Source organism: Heptranchias perlo, chromosome 25, assembly GCF_035084215.1.
Source record: "Heptranchias perlo isolate sHepPer1 chromosome 25, sHepPer1.hap1, whole genome shotgun sequence".
Taxonomy (NCBI): Eukaryota; Metazoa; Chordata; class Chondrichthyes; order Hexanchiformes; family Hexanchidae; genus Heptranchias; species Heptranchias perlo.
In genome coordinates, this window is record NC_090349.1 from 44,322,039 (window position 1) to 44,333,702 (window position 11,664).

An 11,664-nucleotide genomic window follows, 5' to 3' on the forward strand; every position below is an offset into this window, starting at 1 on the left:
GAGATGGGGGTGGAAAGAAAAAGCTGCTTGACTGACAGTCAAGAATCATCCAATCAGGTTAACAAAGAGTCTGTTCGCTTTCCAATTGGCGTGGCAAAAGTGGTGAGTCATGAGGATGGATGTGTTGGGTGACCAATGGCAGGAGTGTGGGGGGGGGCGTGGCAGTTGGAGGCGGGAGGTCATGTGATGACCTCCTGGAATATGTCCAACCAGAGTTGGCGACCTTAAGCTATATTACAACAGTGACTCTTTTTAATTAATTCATGGGATGTGGGCGTCGCTGGCGAGGCCGGCATTTATTGCCCATCCTTAATTGCCCTTGAGAAGGTGGTGGTGAGCCGCCTTCTTGAACCGCTGCAGTCCGTGTGGTGACGGTTCTCCCACAGTGCTGTTAGGAAGGGAGTTCCAGGATTTTGACCCAGCGACGATGAAGGAACGGCTGATATATTTCCAAGTTGGGACGGTGTGTGACTTGGAGGGGAACGTGCAGGTGGTGTTGGTCCCAAACGCCTACTGCCCTTGTCCTACAAAGGTCAACTATACTTCAAAAGAACTTCATTGGCTGTAAAGCGCTTTGAGACACGCTGAGGTGAAAGACGCTATAGAAATGCAAGTTTTTCTTTCTTTAACCTGGGCACCTGTGGCGCAGACTATGGGGAGTCATAAGCAGTGCCACGGCACGGTGCAAGTGGGAGCTATTGGGAACTCCAGCAGTCCAGAGATAGACAACTTATTCTGCAACTGCAACCAGGAGTCCTGAATGGTGTGGTCCCTGCCAGGTGCCAGCGTAAAGGGGCCCTATGGAGCAGGTGGAGAAACATAGGAACAGGAGGAGGCCATTCAGCCCCTCGAGCCTGCACCGCCATTCAGTTAGATCATGGCTGATCTGTACCTCAACTCCATTTACCCACCTTTGCTCCATATCCCTTGATACTCGTTTCTTGAGAGGGTCAACAACTTGTAGCCCAGGTTCATGTTCGAACCAATGGCGTAGGGAAAAAAAAACAGGATGGAGGATCTTGCACAGGGAGTTTGAGGCGTTAGGTTAAAAAGCAGGACTTCCTGTGTAGCACTGTCAGGATTCCTCCAATTAACACAAACCAAGCATGTTAAGGAGAAACAGTTGCCTTGCATTTATATAGCACCTTTCACGACCTCAGGATATCACAGAGCCAATGAAGTACTTTTGAAGTCTAGTCACTGTTTTAATGTTGGAAATGCAGCAGCCAATTTGCGCACAGCCAGATCCCACAAACAGCAATGTGATAATGACCAGATAATCTGTCTTTTTGGTGATGTTGATTGAGGGATAAATATTTGCCCAGGGAGAACTCACTGCTGTGCTTCGAAATAGTGGCCATGGGATCTCTTATGTCCACCTGAGAGGGCAAACAGGGCCTCGGTTTAATGCCTCATCCGAAAGATAGTACCTCCAACTGTGTAGCACTCCCTCAGTACTGCACTGGGAGTATCGGCTTGGGTTATGGGCTCAAAGTCTCTGGAGCAAATGGCAAGAGTGTTCCCCACTGAGCCATGGCTAACAGCCTGCTATTTGTGCATTAATTTGCACGGGCCATGAATCGAGCAGACTGATCTCCGTCCCCCGTGATTCCTGTTCAATGCTGCAGTTGTGCAAATCCCTGCACTGGGAGCACCAAAGTGTGAAAACCACCCCATGTTGTCAGGGACGTTCGAGGCAACAAAGCAATTGCAGATTCCCAGCGCACTCGAGTGGTGAGAGAGCAAGGACTATTTTGTAGTTAAGTCTCACATACAATATGCGAACCATTCTACGTAAAGAACACGGATTTCGGGATCAGAGAGAGCGGAAGAGAGAGAGAGAGAGAGAGAGATGGCATTTTCTTTCGTTGGATGGAACATGGGAACAGGAGGAGGCCATTCAGCCCCTTGAGCCTGTTCCTCCATTCAATGAGATCATGGCTGATCTGTATCTCAATTCCATTTACCTGCCTTTGCAACATATCCCTTAACACCCTTACCTAACAAACATTTATCGATCTTAGTTTTGACATTTTCAATTGACCCCCAGCCTCAACAGCTTTTTTGGGGGAGAGAGTTCCAGATTTCCACTCCCCTTTGTGTGAAGAAGTGCTTCCTGACATCACCCCTGAACGGCCTATCTCAAATTTTAAGGTTATGCCCCCTTGTTCTGGACTCCCCCCACCAGAGGAAATAGTTTCTACCCTGTCAAATCCTTTAATCATCTTAAACACCTCGATTAGATCACCCCCGAATCCTCTCCACTCGAGGGAATACAAGCCTAGTCTGTACAACCTGTCCTCATAATTTAAACCTTTTAGCCCCGTTTCACCAGAAAAGATTCCAATGGGGTAGGTTTTCCGAGTCCTGCACCTGGGATTATCATCTGCGCTCAGCGGGTACAGGAAAAATCAGGGAAGGGAAGTGGACTGGGGTCCGGTATATGAGTGTACCCCACCCCCTGCTCCCGACCACTGCCCCAGACTCAGGGAAATCCACCTCTCCTTTTCTCAAGCTCGATGAGGAAGAATTTCAGCAGAGCTCCCCTTGTGTAACTGCCTAATGTCAGTGGTGGGGAAGCTTTTATAGACAATAATCCAGGACAAAATTAATTACAAGGGTTAAATTATGAGGACAGGTTGCATTGACTAAGCTTGTAGTCCCAGCACGTCACAAGAAACACATCCAAAATGACAATAAATTGTGCAAATGGGACAGCCTCGCATCATCCGTGGAAGACAGTCCATTCCCCCCGCCCCGTCCCGTCCCGCCCCGCCCGCTGCCCGTTTTCGGGTCCGCCCCCGCCCGTTACCATCACTGTGGGCTAATCACAGTGCCTGCCTTTTCTCTGTGCATCAACGCTGGGATTGATAAAACATTCAGAAATCTGCCATGAGCTATTCTCTTGTACCACACGGTGGAGCTGTCAATCCATCCCCTCCGCTGACTTCCGTCTTCAAAGTAAATGTGTGGCTCGACTGCCCCAGGCTATATTAAACTTTAACAGCGTTAGACTGAGAGCGAACATCATTCAGCAGCATTTCACACCGCACAGTCTCCTTCTGGAGCCTCTCGAAAGCTCTCATGAGTGTCCACTGGAAGATGAGATAGAAACTAATTATCTCATTTCATTTACTTACTCGTGTAAATGAAGTTTTAATACAACGCCCCGTGTTTCCTGGGTTGCAAAGAGTATTGGAAATCTGCCATATCATCGCTGCATTGTATCAATTGTACTGAGATACCCACTGACTCAGACAGGGATCCTGCTCCTGTTCCAATCAGTCATGAGGTTGGCTGTTCATGTCCTCAGGACATCCCAGAGCACAGTTCACAACCAATGAATTACGTTTGGATTGTAATCTCTGTTGTGGCAGTCACTTTGCCCACATCCTACAGACAGCAATGGGATTAATAACTAGTTCATCCGTTTTTTGCTGGTGTTGGTTGGGGGATTGGTGGAGGTTGGTGTTGGCCAGGGCACCCCCGGGGAGAACTCCCCTGCTCATCTTTGATCGGACCTTTTACATGCACTTGAGCGAGCAGAGAGGGTCTCCATTTAACACCTCATGAGAAGGACGGGCGTTCCCTCGAGTACAGAAGGTTTGAGAGGTGATCTGATCGCGGTGTTTAAAATGCTAAAAGGATTTGATAGGGCAGATACAGGGAAACAATTTTCTCTGATGGGGGAATCCAGAGCAAGGGGACATAATCTTGAAATTAGATTTTGGCCGTTCAGGAGCGAAATCAGGAAGCATTTTTCACACAAAGGGTAGTGAAAATCTGGAACTCTCTCCCCCAAAAGGCTGTAGACGCTGGGGGTGAATTCAAGCTTTTATGACTGAGATCGATAGATTTTTGTTGGGTAAGGATATCAAGGGTTATGGAGCAAAGGTGGGTTAATGGAGTTGAAGTACAGATCAGCCATGATCTAATCGAATGGCAGAACAGGCTCGAGGGGCTGAATGGCCTACTCCTATTCCCATGTTCCTACGGCACCTCCAACAACGCAACTCTCTCTTAGAATTGCATTGAAGTGCGAGCCACGATTATCTGCTCAAGTCCCGGAGTGTATCGAACTCAGCAATGTCTCTCCGCCCCCCCCGCTCCCCCGCCCATCCCAGAAGTCAATAGTCTTGACTCATCGTCAGAGTTTACACCTGAATCATAGAGTTAGAGTCATAGAGTTATACAGCACGGATAGAGGCCCTTCGGCCCATCGTGTCCGCGCCGGCCATCAGCCCTGTCTACTCTAATCCCATATTCCAGCATTTGGTCCGTAGCCTTGTATGCTATGGCATTTCAAGTGCTCATCCAAATGCTTCTTGAATGTTGTGAGGGTTCCTGCCTCCACAACCCTTTCAGGCAGTGAGTTCCAGACTCCAACCACCCTCTGGGTGAAAAAGTTCTTTCTCAAATCCCCTCTAAACCTCCCGCCTTTTACCTTGAATCTATGTCCCCTTGTTATAGTACCCTCAACGAAGGGAAAAAGCTCCTTAGTATCCATCCTATCTGTGCCCCTCATAATTTTGTACACCTCAATCATGTCCCCCCTCAGCCTCCTCTGCTCCAAGGAAAACAAACCCAATCTTCCCAGTCTCTCTTCATAGCTGAAGCGCTCCAGCCCTGGTAACATCCTGGTGAATCTCCTCTGCACCCTCTCCAAAGCGATCACATCCTTCCTGTAGTGTGGCGACCAGAACTGCACACAGTACTCCAGCTGTGGCCTACCCAGTGTTTTATACAGCTCCATCATAACCTCCTTGCTCTTATATTCTATGCCTCGGCTAATAAAGGCAAGTATCCCATATGCCTTCTTTACCACCTTATCTACCTGTTCCGCCGCCTTCAGGGATCTGTGAACTTGCACACCAAGATCCCTCTGACCCTCTGTCTTGCCTAGGGTCCTCCCATTCATTGTGTATTCCCTTGCCTTGTTAGTCCCTCCAAAGTGCATCACCTCGCACTTTTCCGGGTTAAATTCCATTTGCCACTGTTCCGCCCATCTGACCAACCCATCTATATCGTCCTGCAGACTGAGGCTATCCTCCTCGCTATTTACCACCCTACCAATTTTTGTATCATCAGCGAACTTACTGATCATACCTTTTACATTCATATCCAAGTCATTAATGTAGACCACAAACAACAAGGGACCCAGCACCGATCCCTGTGGTACCCCACTGGCCACAGGCTTCCAGTCACAAAAACAACCTTCGATTAAGCAGGGTCGTTTGGGAAAGATATTCGAAGGCAGCCACTGTTTGTGCCCTTGTGTAAAACACTACCTTAGGAACAGAGAGATCTGGGGGTATATGTGCACAAATCGTTGAAGGTGGCAGAGCAGGTTAAGAAAGTGGTTAAAAAAGCAGACAGGATCCTGGGTTTTATAAATAGAGGCATAGAGTACAAAAGCAAGGAAGTCATGATGAACCTTTATAAAACACTGGTTCAACCACAACTGGAGTATTGTGTCCAGTCCTGGGCACCGAACTTCAGGAAAGATGTGAAGGCTTTAGAGAGGGTGCAGAAGAGATTTACTAGAATTATTCCAGGGATGAGGGACTTTAGTTACGTGGATAGACTGGAGAAGCTGGGGTTGTTCTCCTTGGAACAGAGAAGGTTGAGAGGAGATGTAATAGAGGTATTTAAAATCGTGACAGGTCTAGACAGAGTAGATAGAGAGAAACTGTTCCCATTGGCGGAAGGGTCAAGAACCAGAGGACATAGATTTAAGGTGATTGGCAAAAGAACCAAAGGTGACATGAGGAAAAACTTTTTTACACAGCGAGTGGTTAGGATCTGGAATGCACTGCCCGAGGGGGTGGTGGAGGCAGATTCAATCATGGCCTTCAAAAGGGAACTGGATAAGTACTTGAAAGGCAAAAATTTGCAGGGCTATGGGGATAGGGCGGGGGAGTGGGACTAGCTGGATTGCTCTTGCATAGAGCTGGCGCGGACTCGATAGATCGAATGGCCTCCTTCCGTGCTGTAACCTTTCTATGATTCTTTGATTCTAAGAGAAGAGTAAATTGGGGAGAAAGAAAATCACCATAAAAATGAATACTCACATTAAACTTCTATTCAAAATAAAACCCATATCATTGGGCCAGAAATCACTCACCTGAGGACGCCGTTCCATGATGTCATCCTCTCCGACCACCGGCGAGTCGATGGTGGAAGTTCGCGAATGCGCGGTAAAACCCCGAAAAAATTGCGATCTTGCTCCCATTGGTTCACCAGCGATTTGACGGTTACGAGTTAAAGGTCCATCTCGGCTACAATCAATTAAATCAGGAAACATTCGTAAACTTCCCCCATCAGCCCAACTTACGAAGATACTTACAGCGCCAAAAGGTACACTGGAAACTACCAAACTTACACTGCTTTTTAAAAGCGCGGTGACTGTTAATGACTGCGAAACAACAGCAAATTACATTTTTAAAATGCGGAATGTCAAATTACACTAATTTTAATACTTTTTGATAGTTAAAAAAAATTTTCATTTAAAAATTTTTAAAATTTTTTAAAAACTTTTCTGTAAGTTTCATTACATTAAATCATTTGCTTGGCTTTGTGCAATAAGATATGTTCAATATTTATTTACACTAACATGGACAAGTTCACTTTAAATGAATGAGTTTTACGTGCCTGCTTGTGGGCGGGGCTTCTCGTTTGACAGATTCTGTGGGCGTGGCCTCCATTCCCACAACCTCCATCGTTTCCCAATGAACCTGCGCCGAACTTAAAGGCAAATGAAGAAGGAGCAAGTCGGAGACCACGAGGTAAGTATTTTCATAGCCTTTGTTCGCGGGATGTGCAGACGGCCGGGCCACGCCGGACGTACCAGGTTCTGGCCCATTGAAATCACTCCCATCACAGACCTCTCCCCCGTTGTTCTTCTCGGGCCCCCCTTTTCCCTAGTTCTGTACTTGTTTTAAAGCTGTTCATCTTCCAGTTCTCATGAAAGGTCATCGACCTGTAACACTGTGGGGGAGTATTAACCCCCCAGGACGGACGGGATTTTTAAAAATGGGAAACCCGACCCCAATGCACCCACTTCCGGTTTTAACCGGGGGCAGGTTGGGGGGGTCGGGAGAGTAACCTGCTCTCCAGAGGCGGCTCCCTCATTTAAATATGTTAATGAGCCTGCGGGCCATGTTTCCCGGGGTTCGGGGAAACACAACAGCTGAAGGGAGGCGAGGACGGCTGGATCCAGCGGGGAGGTGTCTTTCCAGCACTGCTTGTGGGCCAGAAGGAGCAGGACTGTTCCCCCCACCACCTCCGCCACCACAGGCGCAACAAGATAATCTGCAGCGATCTCTTCCCCCCAGGGTCGGACGATCCCAACCCTCCCCCCCCGTGCTCCATCTCCGCCTCCCGTAAATATCGGGGCCGTTAACTCTGTTTCTCTCTCCACAGATGCTGCCTGACCTGCTGAGTGTTTCCAGCATTTTCTGCTTTTTGAAACCGATACAAGGTTTTATCAGACAGTGAAATGCTGAGATTTTTCACCACATATATCAGCTATCGAAGCCTCGCCCTAACCCAGCATCCACTGGGCAGTGTGTTACAGTGACAATGCATCATATCAGACTATTGGACATTTACAATGAAACAACAATGTGAGCAGATGACACACCAACAATTTAACATACAATTGGAATGAGTTTATTAAGAAATCAAAAGTGATTCAACAAGTACATCCTGCCATTTAAACACCTACAACATAAACATACAATGACTTTACTTACTAAGGGCTGCATGGCATTATATTGAGGTTGGTACAGAACATAATGTAAATACACAACTCAGGAGCCAATACTGTGCAGTGATTGGTGAATGTTGCCACTTCACCAATCAGGTCTAAAACTCTTCAAGTTTCCTGAAAGTTTGAGAGGAAAATCACATCACTGGGCTTCTTGTACCGCAGCAAGTGTTGCATTTTGCCGCGATGTGATTACGTTCCCCGGGGGGGGGAGGGGGGAAATCCCTCCAGCCCTGCCCGTGAACGGTACCAATGTCGTAAACTGACGGGAAGATTTATTAGGGTCAAACTTTCCAGACCTTATGAAGTTGGCAGAATGCCTCGCCCACTGTCAGCGGGTATCGCGGTGTGGCCCCCCGATTCCCTGATACCTGCTGACAGTTTGGCCAACTTCGTAAGGTCTGGAAAGTTTGACCCTAATGAGGCACCCCATCACCTACCAGGACCCCGAAAATCTACTGTTATGCCGTGACCTCTGGGGGATGCTAAGTAAAATCAGAGGTGGAGCGGGGTTACAATCTTTCAGATACATTCTTCTGCGCTTCCTCACAGGCCAAGCTACCATAAGAAACAGTGAAATCACAGTTTCATACACTTTTTCAATAGATTGAACACTAATGGAAAGCACAACGCAGAGCTAACAGTTTTGACTCTTGAGATTCAGGGTGTCACATTCGACATGGGTAAATCAGAGCAACTGTGGGATTTACTTGGGATAAAGTCCCTTTACGAGGCTTTTTGTGGGTGCTGGGGATCAATTGAAATTTTCAATTGAGATGGGGCTAACAGGGTTAAATTATGAGGGCAGGTTGCATAGACTAGGCTTGTATTCTCTTGAGTATAGAAGATTAAGGAACATGATTAGGCCATTCAGCCCCTCGAGCCCGCACCGCCATTTGATAAGATCATGGCTGATCTGTGATCTAACTCCATATACCTGCCTTTGGCCCATAATTCCTTAATACCTAATTGAGGTGATCTAATTGAGGTGTTTAAAATGATTAAAGGATTTGATAGGGTGGATAGAGAGAAACTATTTCCTCTGGTGGGGGAGTCCAGAACAAGGGGGCATAACCTTAAAATTAGAGCTAGGCCGTTCAGGGGTGATGTCAGGAAGCACTTCTTCACACAAAGGGGAGTGGAAATCTGGAACTCTCTCCCCCAAAAAAGCTGTTGATGCTGGGGATCAATTGAAAATTTCAAGACTGAGATCGATAGAGTTTTGTTGGGTAAGGGTATTAAGCAATGGCAGGTAAATGGATTGAGATACAGATCAGCCATTATCTAAATGAATGGAGGAACAGCTTCGATGGGCTGAATGGCCTTCTCCTATTCCCATGTGCCCATTTTCTCCTTCACTCCCTCCACAGTAACGAATGTTCGGTAAGTGACACCCATTCGTGATTTAGAACTCAGCACCAACCTGAGGTTAAGGATTTAAAATTATCAGAACGATGATCATCGAGGGGCAGTGGAGAGGTTTCCCTTCAGGATACCACTTTAAAACAAGATTGGAGAAATAGAGGATACAGAGGTGCGTTCCATGGAGGGAGTGGGATGGGGACTGGTGTTGGGTTTCACCCATGATTTCCCCCCCCCCACTGCATCCCCTAACTCACCCCTGTCGTATCGAGGTGACGAATAGAAGAAAGATTTTGCATTTATAAAGCATTATACGACCTCAGGACGTCCCAAAGCGCTTTACAGCCAATGAAGTACTTTCGAAGTGTAGTCACTGTTGTGATGTAGGAAACGTGGTAGCCAATTTGTGCACAGCAAGATCCCACAAACAGCAATGAGATAATGACCAGATAATTTTTTAGTTGTTGGTTGAGGGATAAATATTGACCAGGACACCAGGCAGAACTCCCCTGCTCTTCTTCGAAATAGTGTCTTGGGATCTTTCATGTCCACCTGAAAGGGCAGACGGGGCCTCGGTTTAACGTCTCATCCAAAAGACGACACCTCTGACAGTGCAGCACTCCCTGACGAAGTATCAATTGTATATTTTTTCTTCAAAAATTGTTTCGTTCAATTCATGATTTATTTTTTGCTCAGTAACTTTTCATGGTTGTTGAATGAAAAGACTCCCATGTACTCTCAATAACTTTCATTTAATGAATATCCCTAGGAGGTTTACAGAGAGGGAAGAAAAGTAAGTAAATAAAATAGATAAAAGGGATAACAGAACAGATGTCAAGTTATGGTGCAAGAGTTAGGAGAAGTGACCAAAAGTTTGGTTGATGGGTTTTGATAAGATTTGTAAAGGCAGAGAGAGGAGTGGAGATGAGGAAGAGTTTGGAGAGGAGTTCCAGAGAGATGGGCCAATCAGCTGGAGACATGGCCATTAATGATGAGGCATAGGGAGGGGATGCACAAAGGGTCAGAATCAGAGGACTGACGTACCCGGGAGGGGATGTAAGGCTGCAGATATTTAGAGGGATGTGAAGATGAGTACGAGGATTTTCAATTCAATTTGTTGGGGCATTGGGTCATCAACTGAAATCAGCAAGGAGGGGGTTGATGAGTGAGTGGGACCTCAAGCAGGTCAAGAAACAGGCGGCTGAGGTTTGAACAAGTTGGAGTTTATGGAAGTGTGTCTGGCAAATGGAGATGGGCCTTGAGGACCCTTCGTAATCTGAGACATGTACGAGCACACACAAGAGGGACACCACAGCCACACCACACAAAACCGAGAACAGCCAATCTTCACTGAAGCCTCCTTCAGACTATGGTTCGACTTAGCCTAAATTCAGACCTGGAACCGCTGTTGCTCATCTCCTCGTGTAAAGCTCTCAGTGCCATCTGAATCCTCTTCTTGAAATGGAAGGTAGACCCACGGCCAGCGAAGAGGTAGAGGATAGGGTTGATGCAGCTGTTGACATAGGCCAGGCTGGTAACAATAGGGAGCCAGGTTTGAAAATACTCATCAGAAGTGGCGTGTATAATGCTCAAGACATGGAAGGGTATCCAGCAGACGGAGAAAACTGACATAATCATGCTGATGATCTTGCACGATTTGGTCGACGATTTCCTCCACCTGCGCCTCACCTTCGCTGCGATGATGCTGTAGCAGACTGCGATTATCATAAAAGGGATAAGGAAAGCCAGGACAAACCTTGCCATCATTAAGCTACTAAGGCTGAACGTTACCTCGCTGTAGAAACAGTATGTCTTCCCTACGAACTTGTCTTCTACAGTTTCACGGATCAGGAAGAAAGGGACGCTGGCTCCTGCAGCTAATATCCATACCACTAACGAAACAGCAATGGCAGATTTAACCGTTCGATGGTTCTGGGACCAAACAGGCATCGTGACAGAGATGCACCTGTCCAGGCTGATCACAGCCAAGATGAACGCACTGGTGAACATGTTCAGGTGGTTGGTGAAAGAGAGGAATTTGCACATGAAGCTTCCAAATGGCCAATGGGACTTCAAGGCCACATGAGCAATGGAAAAGGGCAACAAAGCTGTGAAGATCAAGTCAGCCGCCGCTAGGTTTAAAAGCCATATTATGCTGGCTGTCTTCTTCATTTCTTGTCCCGCGACCCACATGACCAGAGCATTTCCAGAGATTCCCAGCAGCCAGGTGATGCAGTAAACCAGCAGAGGGGCTATAACCCCCTGATCATCAGATGGTATAACTGTAGAATATGCTGCGAAATAATCATCATCTAACGCCAGAGTAGATGACATCTTTATCAATCTGCAGCGTCTTCCTGTAAAACAAACCAATATATCATTAATATGTTCACATTCTCCACAGAGCAAAGAAGGTTAAGGGGAGATTCAATAGGGGGGTGACGAAGGAACAATTGTGGGGGGTCTTTGATAGAGTAAATGGGGAGAAACTGTTTCAAGTGGCAGGAGGGTTGGTAACCAGAGGACACAGATTT

At 46.9% G+C, this 11,664-nt stretch overlaps 1 protein-coding gene across 1 annotated transcript; it reads right to left on the reverse strand.

Annotated features, from left to right (window-relative positions):
- Positions 1-7,648: 7,648 nt before the first annotated feature.
- On the reverse strand, positions 7,649-11,464 carry LOC137342327 (C3a anaphylatoxin chemotactic receptor-like). Its single transcript, XM_068006265.1, has one exon. The coding sequence runs from the start codon at positions 11,462-11,464 to the stop codon at positions 10,493-10,495; it is 972 nt and encodes a 323-aa protein (XP_067862366.1). The 3' UTR covers positions 7,649-10,492.
- Between the last annotated feature and the right edge of the window lie 200 nt (positions 11,465-11,664).